This window comes from Eleutherodactylus coqui, chromosome 1 (genome assembly GCF_035609145.1).
Source record: "Eleutherodactylus coqui strain aEleCoq1 chromosome 1, aEleCoq1.hap1, whole genome shotgun sequence".
Classification (NCBI taxonomy): Eukaryota; Metazoa; Chordata; class Amphibia; order Anura; family Eleutherodactylidae; genus Eleutherodactylus; species Eleutherodactylus coqui.
The window spans coordinates 537,974,339-537,993,587 of record NC_089837.1 but is presented as its reverse complement, the minus strand read 5'-3'; the positions used below and the strand labels follow the sequence as shown (position 1 = coordinate 537,993,587).

Sequence of the window (19,249 nt, the reverse complement as noted above, 5' to 3'; positions counted from 1 at the left end):
GCTGTGGATGAGGGATATAATGTGAGGCGGCGCTGTGGATGAGGGATATAATGTGAGGCGGCGCTGTGGATGAGGGATATAATGTGAGGCGGCGCTGTGGATGAGGGATATAATGTGAGGGGCGTGTGGATGAGGGATATAATGTGAGGCGGCGCTGTGGATGAGGGATATAATGTGAGGCGGCGCTGTGGATGAGGGATATAATGTGAGGCGGCGCTGTGGATGAGGGATATAATGTGAGGCGGTGCTGTGGATGAGGGATATAATCTGAGGCCGCGCTGTGGATGAGGGATACAATGTAGGTCGGTGCGGTACTGTGGATGAGGGATACAATGTAGGTCAGTGATGTGCTGTGGATGAGGGATACAATGTAGGTCGGTGCGGTACTGTGGATGAGGGATACAATGTAGGTCGGTGCTGTGCTGTGGATGAGGGATACAATGTAGGGTGGCGCGGTGCTGTGGATGAGGGATACAATGTAGGTTGGCGAGGTGCTGTGGATGAGGGATACAATGTCGGGCAGTGCAGTGTTGTGGATGAGGGATACAATGTAGGTCGGTGCTGTGCTGTGGATGAGGGATACAATGTAGGGTGACGCGGTGCTGTGGATGAGGGATACAATGTAGGGTGGCGCGGTGCTGTGGATGAGGGATACAATGTAGGGTGGCGCGGTGCTGTGGATGAGGGATACAATGTAGGGTGGCGCGGTGCTGTGGATGAGGGATACAATGTAGGGTGGCGCGGTGCTGTGGATGAGGGATACAATGTAGGGTGGCGCGGTGCTGTGGATGAGGGATACAATGTAGGGTGGTGCGGTGCTGTGGATGAAGGATACAATGTTGGTTGGCGAGGTGCTGTGGATGAGGGGTACAATGTAGGGCGGCGCGGTGGAGGGCTCTATGGATGAGAGAGGCAATGTAGGGGGGCGCGGTGCTTTGGATGAGGAATACAATGTAGGGCTGTGCGGTGCTGTGGACGTGGCATACAATGTGGGGCGGCGCTGTGGATGAGGAATACAATGTGGGGAGGCACAGTGTTGTGGATGATGGATACAATGTAGGGTGGCGCTGTGCTTTGGAGGTCTTTATGGATGAGGGAGGCAATGTAGTGGGGCGCAGTACTGTGGATGAGGGATATAATGTGAGGCGGCGCTGTGGATGAGGGATATAATGTGAGGCGGCGCTGTGGATGAGGGATATAATGTGAGGCGGCGCTGTGGATGAGGGATATAATGTGAGGCGGCGCTGTGGATGAGGGATATAATGTGAGGGGCGTGTGGATGAGGGATATAATGTGAGGCCGCGCTGTGGATGAGGGATATAATGTGAGGCGGCGCTGTGGATGAGGGATATAATGTGAGGCGGCGCTGTGGATGAGGGATATAATGTGAGGCGGTTCTGTGGATGAGGGATATAATGTGAGGCGGCGCTGTGGATGAGGGATATAATCTGAGGCCGCGCTGTGGATGAGGGATACAATGTAGGTCGGTGCGGTACTGTGGATGAGGGATACAATGTAGGTCAGTGATGTGCTGTGGATGAGGGATACAATGTAGGTCGGTGCGGTACTGTGGATGAGGGATACAATGTAGGTCGGTGCTGTGCTGTGGATGAGGGATACAATGTAGGGTGGCGCGGTGCTGTGGATGAGGGATACAATGTAGGTTGGCGAGGTGCTGTGGATGAGGGATACAATGTCGGGCAGTGCAGTGTTGTGGATGAGGGATACAATGTCGGGCAGTGCAGTGTTGTGGATGAGGGAGGGATACAATGTAGGGCGGCGCAGTGTTGTGGATGAGGGATACAATGTAGGGCGGCGCAGTGCTGTGGATGAGGGATACAATGTAGGGCGGCGCAGTGTTGTGGATGAGGGATACAGTGTTAGGCGGCACTGTGGATGAGGGATACAATGTAGGTCGGTGCTGTGCTGTGGATGAGGGATACAATGTAGGGCAGCGCTGGGCTGTGGATGAGGGATACAATGTAGGTTGGCGCGGTGCTGTGGATGAGGGATACAATGTCGGGCGGCGCGGTGCTGTGGATGGAGGATACAATGTAGGTCGGCGCGGTGCTGTGGATGAGGGATACAATGTAGGGCAGCGCTGGGCTGTGGATGAGGGATACAATGTAGGGCGGCGCTGTGGTTGAGGGATACAATGTCGGGCAGTGCAGTGTTGTGGATGAGGGATACAATGTAGGGCGGCGCGGCGCTGTGGATGAGGGATACAATGTTAGGCAGCGCAGCGCAGGGCTTTGGATGAGGGATACTATGTAGGGAGGTGCAGCGTTGTGTATGAGTGATATAATGTAGGGAGGCGCGGTGCTGTGGAGGGCTCTATGGAGGAGAGAGGCAATGTAGGGGCGCGCGGTGCTTTGAATAAGGGATACAATGTAGGGCGGCGCTGTGGGTGAGGGATACAATGTAGGGCAACGCGGTGCTTTGGAGGAGGGATACAATGTAGGGCTGTGCGGTGCTGTGGATGAGGGATACAGTGTTAGGCAGCGCAGTGCTGTGGATGAGGGATACAATGTGGGGTGGCGCGGTGCTGTGGATGAGGAATACAAAAGCCCTACCCCGAAAATAAGCCCTAGTCACACTACGTTAAAAAAATAATAATGAATACATTACCTAGCAAGCTCGGTCCAGGTCCCTCCTGCTAATCTCCGGCTGTAATTGGTTCTTTGACTGCTACTCAGCCAATCAATGCTGGATGAACCAATCTGACGGGTGTGATTGGCTGTAGGTCAGCCAATTCATAAATCCTGCCTCTTCAAGTGATGGCTGTTGATTGTACGCTTCTACCGCTGCTCATCCAATCAATGCAGCACTGGATAAACCAATCACAGCCATTGCATTGATTGATCCAGCGCTGCATTGATTCTCTGAGCAGCGGTCAAAGAAACAACATAGCCATTGCTTCCTAGAGGTGGGATTTATTAATCCTATAACCAGGAAGTGATATAGAATGAGCGTCCGAAGACTGCGGGAAGCGTGTTGGAGCTGTGGAGAGGGACCTGGACTGAGGCTGCTGGGTAAGTATAATAAAACCTCCCCCAAAATAAGACCTATTGCCTCTTTTGGGGAAAAAATTTATATAAGACAGGCTCTCATTTTTCAGAGAAACACAGTAGACGTGAAGGCTGCTTTTAGGTGAATGGAGAGGGGCAGGGAAGAGCGGGGAGAAAAATCTCCTGCAGCCGCCCAACTGTGAAGCAAGAATACCTGCTCCTGTGCAAAAGCACATGAGCGGGTACTTGCAGGGACGAGTGGCAGGCATCGTTTGCCCGACACTTGTCCTGTCTAACTACATCCTCAGTTCAATGTACAGATGTATCTAAGCTTATCCGGTGTGCTGTGCGGCTGTAGCCGATAATGGGTGATATGTCTGCAGAGCTGCTGTATCTAAGCAGATCCTGTGTGGTACGTCAGCTGAGCAGATATTATATGCAGTGCATGTATAATTTGGAGTATATTATAAGCAGTATATTGCATGAAGTGTATTATAAAGTAGTATATACAGTGTGTGTATTATACACATTTTACCCAGATTCCGACATAAAACATTAAGGCCTCTTTTACACGGGCGACGGCGATTTTGGTCACCACAATTTTTCTGCCATATTACTTTTTTTTGTGAGAATAAGTACGCATCACATCGCGGACTCTTGCGATTTTTAAAAACTGTTCTGTATTGCAAAAGCCAATAACAGTTTCTATTTTTAAAATTACAAGTTGGTGTGATGCAAGGAGGCTCCATAGGGAAACACGGAGAGAAAGAGAGCAGCATAGTATCAGTGAAAACTCAGCCAATGTGAAAGCAAGAGTTTTGCAAACATGCATTTTGTAGCGCTGTTGCAGCGCCAGAAAATCTCGTGATTTTTGTCGCCCGCGTGAAAGCGGCCTGCACAGTTCTGCACAAGAATTTTGATCCTTTTAACTCCTGCCCATGCCCATGCCTTTCTTTCTGCCTTGTCAGGAGGGGCATGACCACCCAGACTCACATATATGTACAACCAGCGGATATACTCGCAGGGATTGGTTATTGAAAATCGGGCTTTGAAAGTAATTTCCTTCTTCTACATAATCGCTGATGTTTACCTCAGCAATATAAGACATGAAAGCTGAGCCATGATTGGTTGCTATTGGCAACAAAACTTACAGTGGAAGTTTGTGAGTTTTCGATTTTTAATTACGCCAGTATTAACCCATTCCCGCTGCAGGGCATAAGTTTACGTCCTGGGAGCAGGGTACTTCCCGCGACAGGACGTAAACTTACGTCCTGGAGATAGCGCGGGATCACATACAATCCCGCGCGATCCCGCAGCGGGAGCCGGCTGTCAGTCACAGCCGGCGTCCCGCTGCAACAGTGGGGGCATCGGAGATGCGCCCCCCGCTGTTAACCCCTTCCCTGCCGCGATCTAAGTAGATCGCGGCAGGGAAAGAGCTCACAGAGGGAGCGCGATGTTATCGCAAGAGCCCGGCCTGTCGCCATAGTAACAGGACGCCAGACACTGGCGTCCTGTGTTACCAATGCCTATGATCGCTGTATAAGCGATAAGGCATGGCAGAGTAGTAGCTCTGCCATGCCTTATCACAGCAATTATCAGGGCAGTGGTCAAAGTCCCCCAGGGGGACACAAATGTTGTAAAGAAAGAAAACAAAGATTTAAAAAATGTAAAAAAAAAGAGTAAAAAAACCATTTTTTTAATGCTTTTTCTCAGATTAGCATAAAAAAGGTAAAAAAATAAAATAAAACCCCACATACTTGGTATTGTCGCGTCCGTAACGACGCATACAATAAGATGCACATGCTTTTGACTGTGCTCGAAAAAAAACCGCAAAAAAAAAACCGCTAAAAAACTGAAGCAAACTGCTAATTTTGTAGCATTTTGCCTCACTAAAAATGCAATAAAAGTGATCAAAAAAGCTGTATGTACCCCGAAATGGTACCAGAAAAATCTACAGCTCGTCTCGCAAAAAATAAGCCCTCACAAAGCTCCGTGCATCAAAAAATAAAAAAGTTACAGGACTTTGAATGCAGCGATTTAGAAAAAAAAAAAGATTTCCAAAAAAAGGGTTTTTATTGCAGAAAAGTGGAAAAAACTTAAAAAATGTAAGAATTTTGGTATCGTTGTAGCCGTACCGGTCCGCAGAAAAAATGGAATGTCTCATTTATGCTGCATGATTAACGCTGTAAAAAAAAAATTTTAAAAATCTATGGCAGAATTGATGCGTTTTCTCTCCCTGATATCATTTTTTAAAAAAACAGTTTTACAATATAGTTAATGTACCCAAAAATGACGCCGATAAAAACTACAGTTTGCCACGCAAAAAACAAGCCCTCATACGGCCGCGTCGACGGAAAAATAAAAAAGTTATGGCTTTTGATAAACGGAGAAGAAAATCTGCCAAAAATTGTTGCGTCCTTAAGCCCAAAACAGGCCGTGTCATGAAGGGGTTAATCATGCAAAATTTCTCAATACGGACCAGAACTGTGAATTTGTGTATGAGACAAACAAACTGATTTAGCATTTTATAGATTACTAGCGTACCCGTCGCGCGTTGCTGCGAAGACAGACATACATACATACATACATTTGTTTTTATATAACTAGAAAACAAACAATCACAGCGCAGCTTTCAAGTTACCTCAGCGGTATAATATATAACAACCAATCAGAGCACAGCTTTCATTTTACCTCAGCAGTATAAGAAATTGCAACCAATCACAGCACAGCTTTCATTTTACCTCAGCATTCTCAATATCCAGCAAATGTCTTGCGAAACGTTCGGTGGTTGCATCATTTTGTAGTTGAACACGCTTGCTCGTTATGCCTTTTGCTTTTTTGCTTGAGATGGAAATCAAACGATCTTTGTCTGGGGGGCATAACTGTCGACGATGCTCGCACGTGCGCCATTTATCATAGGATAGTTGTACTATGCCAGTAATCTTCCCAAAGTTTCATGGCGATTAGATGAATGGTGTAGTAGCGCCAAAAGGACAGACAGACATACATACATTCCTTTTTATATATATAGATGACATCAGGAAGTGAGAGAATTAGATTCTGTATGTAAAATTTGGACGCTAATTATTTTGCGCTTAGAATTGAATAATCAAGTTGGGACCTGTTAACTTTTCCTATTCATGACATAATCAATGCTCGTGCCAAATTTCAAGTTTCTATGACATTGGGAAGCAAGAAAATTACATTCCGTACGTAAAATTTGGACGCTAATTCTTTGGCGCTTAGAATTGAATAATCGAGTTGGGACCCATAAACTTTTCCTATTCATGACATAATCAATGCTCGTGCCAAATTTCAAGTTTCTATGACATTGGGAAGTGAGAAAATTAGATTCTGTACGTAAACTTTGGACGCTAATTCTTTGGCGCTTAGAATTGAATAATCGAGTTGGGACCTATTAACTTTTCCTATTTATGTTATAATGAATGCTCGTGCTTAATTTCAAGTTTCTATGACATTGGGAAGCAAGAAAATTACATTCCGTACGTAAAATTTGGACGCTAATTCTTTGGCGCTTAGAATTGAATAATCGAGTTGGGACCCATAAACTTTTCCTATTTATGACATAATCAATGCTCGTGCCAAATTTCAAGTTTCTATGACATTGGGAAGTGAGAAAATTAGATTCTGTACGTAAAATTTGGACGCTAATTCTTTGGCGCTTAGAATTGAATAATCGAGTTGGGACCTATTAACTTTTCCTATTTATGTTATAATGAATGCTCGTGCTGAATTTCAAGTTTCTATGACATTGGGAAGTGAGAAAATTAGATTCCGTACCTAAAATTTGAACGCAAATTCTTTGGCGCTTAGAATTGAATAATCGAGTTGGGACCTATTAACTTTTCCTATTTATGACATAATGAATGCTTGTGCCAAATTTCATGTTTCTATGACATCGCGGAGTGAGAGAATTAGTGGCAGTGATGGAAATCAAACGAACTACGTGGGGGGGCGTAACTGTCGACGACGCTCGCACGTGCGCCATTTGTCGTAGGATAGTTTGACTATGCCTATAATCTTCCCAGGAGTGTACTTAACAACTTCCCAAAGTTTCATGGCGATCGGATGAATGGTGTAGTAGCGCATAAAGGACAAACAGACAGACACGCACGCAGACAGACACACAGACACGCACGCAGACAGACACACACGCACACATTCAATTTTATATATATAGACTAGCTGATATACCCGGCTTCGCCCGAGTTAATTTGGTACTGGTGTTTATCTGGTGTTCACATGGAAAATCTTATGAAGTCGTGGTTACTTTAGAGATACTGAGGAAAAAAAATATGTTCACCATTTTGCATAGTTCTCTGCGTTACCCAGGAAACACCACGTGGAGGCAACCATGCGACGTTTCCTTTAAATAAAATGACATCAGGAAGTGAGAGAATTAGATTACATACGTAAAATTTGGACGCTAATTCTTTTGCGCATAGAATTGAATAATGGAGTTGGGACCCATTAGCTTTTCCTATTTATGACATAATCAATGCTCGTGCCAAATTTCCTGTTTCTATGACACCGGAAAGTGAAAAAATTACATTCCGTACGTAAAATTTCGACGCCAATTCTTTTGGGCTAGAATTTAATAATGGAGTTGGGACCCATTAGCTTTTCCTATTTATGACATAATCAATGCTCGTGCCAAATTTCACGTTTCTATGACACCGGAAAGTGAAAAAATTACATTCCGCACGTAAAATTTGGACGCTAATTCTTTTGCGCATAAAATTGAATAATCGAGTTGGGACCCATTAGCTTTTCCTATTTATGACATAATCAATGCACGTGCCAAATTTCCTGTTTCTATGACACCGGAAAGTTAAAAAAATTACCTTCCGCACGTAAAATTTCAACGCCAATTATTTTGCGCTAGAATTGAATAATCGAGTTGGAACCATTAGCTTTTCCTATGTATGACATAATCAATGCTCGTGCCAAATTGCCCGTTTCTATGACACCGGAAAGTGAGAAAATTAGATTCCGTACGTAAAATTTGGACGCTAATTCTTTTGCGCATAGAATTAAATAATCGAGTTGGGACCCATTAGCTTTTCCTATTTATGTCATAATCAATGCCCGTGCCAAATTTTAAGTTTCTAAGGCATTGGGAAGTGACAGATTTAGATTATGTACGTAAAATTTCAACGCAAATTCTTTTGCGCTAGAATTGAATCGAGTTGGGACCCATTAGCTTTTCCTATGTATGACATAATCAATGCTCGTGCCAAATTTCCCGTTTCTATGACACCGGAAAGTGAAAAAATTACATTCCGTACGTAAAATGTGGACGCTAATTCTTTTGCGCATAGAATTGAATAATGGAGTTGGGACCCATTAGCTTTTCTTATTTATGACATAATCAATGCTCGTGCCAAATTTCCTGTTTCTATGACACCGGAAAGGAAAGAAATTAGATTCCGTACGTAAAATTTGGACGCTAATTCTTTTGCGCATAGAATTGAATAATCGTGTTGGGACCCATTAGCTTTTCCTATTTATGTCATAATCAATGCCCGTGCCAAATTTTAAGTTTCTGAGGCATTGGGAAGTGACAGATTTTAGATTATGTACGTTTCTACGACATCGGGAAGTTGGAGAACTTTTGGGGAGTCAGGGAGTGAGTCAGGGAGTGAGTCAGGGAGTGAGTCAGGGAGTGAGTCAGTCAGTCAGTCAGGGCTTTCAGCTTTATATAGATTCCAGGAACTTGTGTGAATTACACCAGAAAAGGAGTGTCTGTACATTCGTGTTTGGGTGCATGGAGACGCCTGCCTCTTCTACATTGGGTGCATTGTCAGGCCTGCCTATGAATTGGTGGTCTTAATAAAGTCCCCTGTGTGTATTCTATATAGTGTTACATGCACGGTCGCTATTGGGGGGCCACAGGGCTCAGTGTAAGGGCCCATTCTGTTCAATATATCTATCAATGACCTGATAGGACTGCACAGTAAAATATCAATATTTGCCGACGATATCTATATATATATATATATATATAAAGACGAAAGCCCTCACTGACTCACTCACTCACTCACTCACTGACTCGCCAAAAGTTCTCCAACTTCCCGATGTCGTAGAAACATGAAATTTGGCACAAGCATAGATTATCTCCAAAATAGGAAAAGTAATTGGGTCCCAACTCGATTATTCAATTCTAGTGCAAAAGAATTAGCGTCGAAATTTTACGTACATAATCTAAATCTCTCACTTCCCAATGTCATAGAAACTTAAAACTTGGCAAGAGCATTGATTATGTCATAAATAGAAAAAGTTAATGGGTCCCAACTCGATTATTCAATTCTATGCGCAAAAGAATTAGCGTCCAAATTTTACGTACGGAATGTATTTTTCTCACTTTCCAGTGTCATAGAAACGTGAAATTTGGCACGAGCATTGATTATGTCATAAATAGGAAAAGCTAATGGGTCCCAACTTGATTATTCAGTTCTACCACAAAAGAACTAGCGTCCAAATTTTACGTACGGAATCTAATTCTCTCACTTCTTGGTGTCATAGAAACATGACATTTGGAACGGGCATTGATTATGTCATAAATAGGAAAAGTTAATGGGTCCCCCGTAGGGACGGGCTGCATCTTAATGGGGAGGGTGCAGCTGTGCTGGGGGATAAGATGGCTAGAAGGCTGGAGGAGTGTTTAAACTAGGGACTGGGGGGGAGGGTAAAATGAGAAATAGTGGGGTAGCCAGTGTAACTAGCGATCCGGGTCCAAGCAAAGGGAATGGGGGTCGAGCAGGGGGTGGGGTTAGTACAGTTAGAATTGATAGATCAGACATAAGTACGAATAGAAACAAAACAAATTTAAAAAACAAAAAAAATGATATAAATTGTATGACCACGAATGCAAGGTGTCTGATTGGCAAAGTGGGTGAGCTTGAAGCGAGAATGACTGATGAAAACTATGATATAGTCGGAATAACGGAAACATGGCTTGACGATAAGTGCGATTGGGCGGTGAACTTGCAGGGGTACAATCTCTTCAGAAGAGACCGAAGGAACCAGAAAGGGGGAGGGGTATGTCTGTACGTCAAATCGAACTTGAAGCCGAGGCTACGGGAGGATATAGGGGTAGGAGACGAACAGGTGGAATCTCTGTGGGTTGAAATACAGGGAGAAAAAAAATAACAAAATCCTGATAGGGGTCTTCTATAGACCACCAAAAGCAACAGAAGAAACTGAAAACTTACTACTAAGGCAGATAGAAGAGGTGTCAAAGCGCAATGAAGTAATTATCATGGGGGACTTTAATTATCCAGATATAACATGGGAGAAGGAAACCTGCAAATCTCACAGGGGTGACAAATTCTTGAGAGTAATTAAAGACAATTACCTGAACCAACTTGTGCAGGAACCAACTAGAGGGAGGGCCATTCTGGACCTAGTACTAACTAACAAACCGGACCAAATAAAGGGGGTACAGGTTGAGGGGCACTTGGGGAACAGTGACCACAATATAATCAACTTCCAGCTGTCAATCCATAGGAAGCCTTATCAGGGAGCGACAAAGAAACTAAACTTTAGTAAAGCAAAATTTGATGAGCTTAGAACTACTATCGGTAACATTAATTGGGACAACATCCTCAAAAATATCAGTACGGAGGAAAAATGGGAAAAGTTCAAAAGAATCCTAATTGCCTCATGTGAGCAGTTCATTCCCTTTAAAAATAAAAGGAACTCAACTAAAAGGAAACCAATGTGGCTCGACAAGACGGTAAGAGGGGCAATAAACGAAAAGAAGAAAGCGTTCAAACTACTAAAGCAACAAGGCAGCGAAGAAGCGCTAAAATCGTACAGGGAAAAAAACAAAATATGCAAAGATACGATCAAAACTGCCAAGGAGGAGGCGGAAAGACTGATCGCCAAAGAGAGCAAAAACAACCCGAAGCTATTTTTCAACTACATTAACAGCAAAAGGATTTGCAGGCAGAGCGATGGCCCGTTAAAAAACAATGCAGGAGAAGTCATTAGTAGATTTGCTTTCCCTTCGTCATCATCAAACAGTTTCTTCTCAAGTGTATTCACAAAAGAAAAGGAAATGCCACACGAGCTACAGGGGAATAAAACGAACCCCTCACAAAACATCTCATACCTAACACAGGAGGAGGTGCGGAAGCGTCTAAAGAAAACTAAAATTGATAAATCTCCGGCCCCAGATGGATTACACCCAAGGATACTAAGGGAACTAAGTGACAAGATAGCTAGGCCGCTATACCTAATATTTCTAGACACTATCAAGACCGGTATAGTACCATTGGATTGGCGCATTGCCAACGTGGTTCCAATTTACAAAAAAGGGAGCAAAAGTGAGCCTGGAAACTACAGGCCAGTAAGTCTCACTTCAGTAACGGGAAAAATTTTCGAGGGGATTCTGAGAGACGCCATCGATGAGTACCTCAAGGAAAACAAGGGAATAACTCCTCACCAGCATGGATTCATGAAGGGGCGATCATGTCAGACAAATCTGATCAGCTTCTACGATGAAGTAAGCTCTAAGCTGGACCAGGGAGAATCTATTGATCTTGTATATTTGGACTTCTCTAAAGCCTTTGACACCGTGCCACATAATAGGCTAATATACAAAATGAGGCAGCTCGGACTGGGCGAAAACGTGTGTAAGTGGGTAGAAAATTGGCTCAATGATAGAAAGCAGAGGGTGGTAATAAATGGTGCGTACTCTGATTGGACCATAGTCGCTAGTGGGGGCCACAAGGTTCAGTATTAGGCCCCACTCTGTTCAACATATTTATCAATGACCTGGTAGAGGGGCTGCACAGCAAAATATCAGTATTTGCAGATGACACAAAATTATAGAATATAATTAATACAACGGAGGACAATGTGCGGCTACAAACGGACCGAGATAAGCTGGGGGCTTGGGCAGAAAAATGGCAAATGAAGTTCAATGTTGAAAAATGTAAGACAATGCACATGGGTAGGAGGAACGGATGTCACCAATATACACTAAATGGGGTACCACTAGGGAAAAGTGATATGGAAAAGGATCTAGGGGTATTAGTGGATAATAGACTAAACTGGAGTAACCAATGCCAGTCAGCTGCTACAAAGGCAAATAAAGTCTTGGGGTGCATTAAAAGAGGTATAGGGGCGAAGGACGAAAACATCATCCTTCCATTATATAAGGCACTTGTCAGGCCTCACATGGAATACTGCGTACAATTCTGGACACCGGTGCTCAGGAAAGATGTCACAGTGCTTGAGGGGGTTCAAAGAAGGGCAACTAAACTAATACATGGAATGACGGGACTGGAATACCCAGAGAGGCTATCCAAATTGGGACTATTTACTCTAGAAAAAAGGTTAAGAGGGGACCAAATAACTATGTATAATTACATGAGGGGACAACACATGGATCTCTCCCGCGATCTGTTTACACCCAGGACCACGACGGTAACAAGAGGACATCCGCTACGATTAGAGGAAAGTAGGTTTCATCACCAACATAGAAGGGGATTCTTTACTGTAAGAGCAGTGAGACTATGGAACTCTCTACCGGAGGAAGTGGTGATGGCAAAATCCACAGAGGCGTTTAAAAGGGGACTTGATGTCTTTCTGGAGAAGAAGGATATTACAGGATATAAATATTAGGTGAAGTGTCAATCCGGGTATATAGGCAGGTAGGAACTATTAGGGGTTGATCCAGGGAACAGTCTGATTGCCATTAGGGAGTCGGGAAGGAATTTTTTCCCCGAAAGGGCTAATTGGTTTCTGGCCTCGGGTTTTTTTTGCCTTCCTCTGGATCAACAAAGTACGATAGACAGGCTGGACTAGATGGACAATGTCTTCATTCAGCCTTACATACTATGTTACTATGTTACCTCGATTGTTCAATTCTAAGCGCAAAAGAATTAGCGTCCACATTTTACATATGAAATTTAAATCTCTCACTTCCCAATGTCATAGAAACTTAAAATTTGGCACGGGCATTGAATATGTCATAAATAGGAAAAGTTAATGGGTCCCAACTTGATTATTCAATTCTATGTGCAAAAGAATTCGCGTCCAAATTTTACGTACGGAATGTAATTTTCTTACTTTCCGGTGTCATAGAAACATGAAATGTGGCACGAGCATTGATTATGTCATGAATTGGAAAAGCTAATGGGTCCCAACTTGATTATTCAATTCTACCACAAAAGAACTAGCGTCCAAATTTTACGTACGGAATCTAATTCTTTCACTTCTTGGTGTCATAGAAACATGACATTTGGAACAGGCATTGATTATGTTATAAATAGGAAAAGTTAATGGGTCCCACCTCGATTGTTCAATTCTAAGCGCAAAAGAATTAGCGTCCACATTTTACGTATGAAATTTAAATCTCTCACTTCCCAATGTCATAGAAACTTAAAATTTGGCACGGGCATTGAATATGTCATAAATAGGAAAAGTTAATGGGTCCCAACTTGATTATTCAATTCTATGCGCAAAAGAATTAGCGTCCAAATTTTACATACGGAATGTAATTTTCTCACTTTCCGGTTTCATAGAAATGTGAAATTTGGCACGAGCATTGATTATGTCATAAATAGGAAAAGTTAATGGAGAGGGAGGGATAGGTTCCATGGGCCGATTCTCTCCATAAGAACTAATCTATGTGGGGGTTGTATGTTCATCATAATGCAACCCACGTAGACATATACAACTACAACTATAACAGACAGAGTCTATCATTATTACTCTAGTCAGCAGCTGTTGGTGCATCACAACAGACTGCATATACAGAGACAGAGATTTATCCAAAAGGGCATTGGATATAGGTGATAGCCTAGAATTCATTCTGGGCTACCACCAAACTATCTATGTGCATTTTATTGCAGCTATTTAAATCCTGAAGGATGAGTAGCTCATAGATGAATACTGCAGCTGTTCCATTTAATGCAGCCACTGTCTTTATTCATCTTATATATGTTCTACCTGTAATAATCACTTATACAAGTGGGAGCATCATCTCTCCGGAATAGAGCCTATGTATAAGTAGGAGAGAGAACATATTGACAAATAGAAATCTGAGTAACCCTGGATAGAAAAAGACATCAGGGAATACAAAAGTGGTAGAAGTGGTAGAATTCTCACCTGCCACGCGGGAGACCCGGGTTTGATTCCCGGCCAATACACCTAGATTGTTGGGACAGAGCATTTTAATGCAGCTATTTAAATCCTGAAGGATGAGTAGCTCATAGATGAATACTGCAGCTGTTCCATGTAATGCAGCCACTGTCTTTATTCATCTTATATATGTTCTACCTGTAATAATCACTTATACAAGTGGGAGCATCATCTCTCCGGAATAGAGCCTATGTATAAGTAGGAGAGAGAACATATTGAAAACACACTATTATTTGGAACAACTTATCTCTATCCTTGATAATCACTGAAACTGTCGTCTGGTTGCAATTAACCTTGGTATATAATCACATGAGCCATAAGAAATGAATGGCTCATGCGATCAGTCATAGGCATAAGGGAATACCATAGAGTATCAAGCCAATATAAGCTTGGGTCTGCGTTATACAAAAACATACTCCGGACTTAACACCTAATGGTGACATATCGGGGTGATTTCTATATAAATCAATCACCGCGATATTGTTCTAGAAATAATAAGAACAAATACGACCCAAGCAATATTAATGAGCAACTGTTATAAATGGGACGACAGTACTAGTAAATGTGTGTCAGGTACAATATTACTGACTGTAGATTAACAGACATCACTGTACCGTGACTAATCAGAGGACATCAGGCCTACCCTGTGATAGAGAACTAAAAGTGTTCAAGGTCACTGACAGTGAGTGCTTCACCACACTTTAATAAACATCTGGTGGTGCAAGTCATTGACAAATAGAAATCTGAGTAACCCTGGATAGAAAAAGACATCAGGGAATACAAAAGTGGTAGAAGTGGTAGAATTCTTGCCTGCCACGCGGGAGGCCCGGGTTCGATTCCCGGCCAATGCACCTAGATTGTTGGGACAGAGTAGTGTTCATCTATATATCTAAGCCCTACTGTTTTTAATTATTGTGTGACTTTTAGCACATATGAGAAAATATAAGGACGCCTTTTTATTATTTAAAAATCAATAAAAGCTAAGTTTTATTATTTTTGGTCCTTTCGGTGACAAGTTAATGGGTCCCAACTCGATTATTCAATTCTAAGTGCAAAAGAATTAGCGTCCAAATTTTACATATGGAATCTAATTCTCTCACTTCCTGATGTCATTTTATATAAAGGAAACGTCGCATGGTTACCTCCCCGTGGTGTTTCCTGGGTACCGCAGAGAACTATGCAAAATGGTGAACATATGTTTTTCCGGTATCTCTAAAGTAACCACGACTTCATAAGATTTTCCGTGTGAACACCAGATAAACAAGAGTACCAAATTAACTCGGGCGAAGCCGGGTATATCAGCTAATATATATATATATAATATATATATATATATATATATATATATATATATATATATATATATATATATATAAAGAGAGACGAAAGCCCTCACTGACTCACTCACTGATTGACTGATTGACTGACTGACTCGCCAAAAGTTCTCCAACTTCCCGATGTCGTAGAAACATGAATTTTGGCACAAGCATAGATTATCTCCAAAATAGGAAAAGTAATTGGGTCCCAACTCGATTATTCAATTCTAGTGCAAAAGAATTGGTGTCGAAATTTTACGTACATAATCTAAATCTCTCACTTCCCAATGTCATAGAAACTGAAAATTTGGCACGCGCATTGAATGTCATAAATAGGAAAAGTTAATAGGTCCCAACTTGATTATTCAATTCTATGCGCAAAAGAATTAGCGTCCAAATTTTACGTACGGAATGTTTTTTTCTCACTTTCCGGTATCGTAGAAACATGAAATTTGGCACGAGCATTGATGTCATAAATAGGAAAAGTTAATGGGTCCCAACTCGAATATTCAATTCTATGCGCAAAAGAATTAGCGTCCAAATTTTACGTACGTAATCTAATTTTCTTACTTGAGATTTGGCACGGGCATTGATTATTATGTCATACATAGGAAAAGTTAATAGGTCCCAACTCGATTATTCAATTCTAAGCGCAAAAGAATTAGCGTCCAAATTTTACGTATGGAATCTAATTCTCTCACTTCCTGATGTCATTTTATATAAAGGAAATGTCGCATGGTTACCTCCCATGGTGTTTCCTGGGTAACGCAGAGAACTATGCAAAATGGTGAACATATGTTTTTCCTCGGTATCTCTAAAGTAACCATGACTTCATAAGATTTTCCGTGTGAACACCAGATAAACACCAGTACCAAATGAACTCGGGCGAAGCCGGGTATATCAGCTAGTATATAAATAAAGATGAAAGCCCTCACTCACTGACTGATTCGCCACTAATTCTCCAACTTCCCAGTGTCATACAAACATGAAATTTGACAGGAGCATTCTTTAGGTCCTCAATAGGAAAAGTAAATGGGTCACAACTTGATTAGTAAATGCCAATGACAAAAGTACGTGCACCCCTATGTAATGTAACGTCTCTGTGTTATACAAGCGTGAAATTTGGCGTGAGCATTCTTTAGGTCCAAAATGAGGAGAGTGGGAGGGGGGGGGCACATTCTGCAGAGGGATATCGGTACATGCAGCCTGAGGAGAATCTAACGCTCCTCTATGTGTACACATATTTTATTCCTCGGTTACTCTAAAGTAACCTTGACTTCATAAAATTGTCCGTGCAGACAACAGTTAAACACCTGTATCAAATTAACTCGGGTAATGCTGGGTATATCAGCTAGTATATAATATAATTAATACAACGGAGGACAATATGCGTCTACAAACGGACCTAGATAAGCTGGGGACTTGGATACAACAATGTTGATAGATTTAAGGTTCTGTACATGGGCAGGAGAAATGGATGTCACCAATACACACTAAATGGGTACTGCTAGGGAAAAATGAGATGGAAAAAGACCTAGGGGTACTAGTGGATTGTAGACTTAACTAGAGCAACCAATGCCAGTCAGCTGCTGCAAAAGCTAATAAAGTCTTGGGGTGCATTAAAAGAGGTATAGGGGCAAGGGATGAGAACATTATCCTCCCACTATATAAGGCACTTGTTAGGCCCCACATGGAGTACTGTGTACAGTTCTGGACACTGGTACTCGGGAAAGATGTTGCAGTGCTTGAGGGGTTCAAAGAAGGGCGACTAAACTAATAAATGGACTAGGAGGACTGGAATACCCAGAGAGGCATTGAAACTAGGATTTTTACCCTGGAAAAAAGACGGTTAAGGGGCGACCAAATAACTCTGTATAAATACATAAGGGGACGATACGAGGATCTCTCCCATGAGCTGTTTATACCCAGGACTGCGACGGTAACAAGAGGGCATCCGCTTCGTCTAGAAGAAAGCAGGTTTCATTGCCAACACAGAAGGGGGTTCTTTACTGTAAGAGCAGTGAGACTGTGGAACTCTCGACCTGAGGACATGGTGATGGCAGGATCCATAGAAGAGTTTAAGAGGGACTAGATGTCTTTCTAGAATGTTATTATATTACAGGATATAGACATTAGATGACCAGTGGAGTTGCGGATCCGGGTCTTGGAGTCAAGTGGGACTATCAAACGTTGATCCAGGGATTATTCTGACTGCCATTATAAAGTCAGGAAGGAATCTTTTTCCTCCAAATGGGCTACTTGGCTTCTGCTTCATTGGGGTTTTTGCCTTTTTCTGGATCAACAAGGGGTATTGAACTTGATAGACATCGTCTCCCTTCAACCTAACATACTATGTTACATTGTGTCTATATGTATTGTATATTCACTGCTGCATGTGATTTCTTGTGATCAGTAACGCGGCACCAGGTAATACACGGACCTCTGCACAGCAAAAGACAACACTTGGTAGTCACAGGTGAACATGGTGACTTTGACAGCAGGTAGATTGCCGCGGTGCAAGTGGCACTTGATTCTGCAGTTCATAGACCGACATCTGACAGAAGATTCTGAGCACTGTATATACTGTTAGTACTCCTATACTCTTCACTCTAGGAACATTATATAGGTGTATACTATCCTTTGTTTATATTGATACAAGGTTATATATAGTTCTAGATCCTTCATTGTTTCTCAGGTATAGCACCACAACTCTGTTTGTGGTATTGCCTGGTATTGCAGCGCAGTAACATTTACCGGACATACCCGCAGCCCACTCTCTGTCCCCAGTTATTATGGCCTGTGTTCTTGGCACCCTTCTTCTCATGGTAGAGGTGATGGAGCGTTGTCTGGCGTGTAACCTCCGGTTAGTGCGGTCTCTTGTGTTTTCTAATTCGCGCTCTCTTTCCGCCTCTAGTTTTTTAAGAATTCTCTCCATGGCTGACCGACTAAGGATGGACAAGGACAGAAATCATTTGGCTGAGAGGATATTAAACCTCACTTTAGAGATGATCTACCTGCTAACTGGAGAGGTGAGGGATCCCATAAAGACTTGTTTTACTAAAGCAAAGACTGCAGAGGTGAGGGGAATGTATAAATGATATCGGTTTCTCTCTCTCTATACAGGAGTACATAGTAATGAAGAAGGTAACGGACCAGGGTGCAACAATGGTGCCTCCACCTCACTCGCTAATACATGAGGGAAACCGTTATCAGGAAATCCTGGGACTAAACAACAAGATCACTGAGCTGCTGACTGGAGAGGTGAGCACTACTGGCATGTCAGGTGGGAGGTGGCAGGCTGCTGACTGGAGGGGTGAACACTGCCAGCATGTCAGTGAGCACTGCCAGCGGAGGGGTGCTGACTGGAGAGGTGAGTGCTGCTAGCATGTCGGGTGGGAGGTGGCAGGCTGCTGACTGGAGAGGTGAGTGCGGCCGACAGAGAGGTGGCAGGCTACTAACTGTCAGGTGGGAGGTGGCCGGCTGCTGACTAGAGATGTAAGCATTGCCAGCATGTTGGGCGTGAGGTGGCTGGCTCCTGACTGGAGAGGTGAGCACTACCGGCATGTCAGGTGGGAGGTGGCAGGCTGCTGACTAAAGAGGTGAGGACTGCCAGAATGGCGGGCGTGAGGTGGCAGGCTGCTGACTGGAGAGGTGAGCGCTGCCGGTATGTTTGGCGTGAGGTGGCAGGCTGCTGATTGGAGAGGTGAGCGCTGCCAGCATGTCGGGCCCGAAGTGGCAGGCTGCTGACTG

At 43.1% G+C, this 19,249-nt stretch overlaps 1 protein-coding gene across 1 annotated transcript in view; it reads left to right on the top strand.

Annotated features, from left to right (window-relative positions):
• Positions 1-19,249, top strand: part of LOC136592449 (zinc finger protein 773-like) — a 107,929-nt gene that overhangs the window by 4,924 nt on the left and 83,756 nt on the right. The window contains exons 2-3 of the mRNA XM_066588601.1: positions 18,414-18,528; positions 18,623-18,760. Of these exons, the coding sequence (XP_066444698.1) occupies positions 18,433-18,528; positions 18,623-18,760 (234 nt within the window). The 5' untranslated portion in view covers positions 18,414-18,432. The remainder of the gene's footprint in view (positions 1-18,413; positions 18,529-18,622; positions 18,761-19,249) is intronic.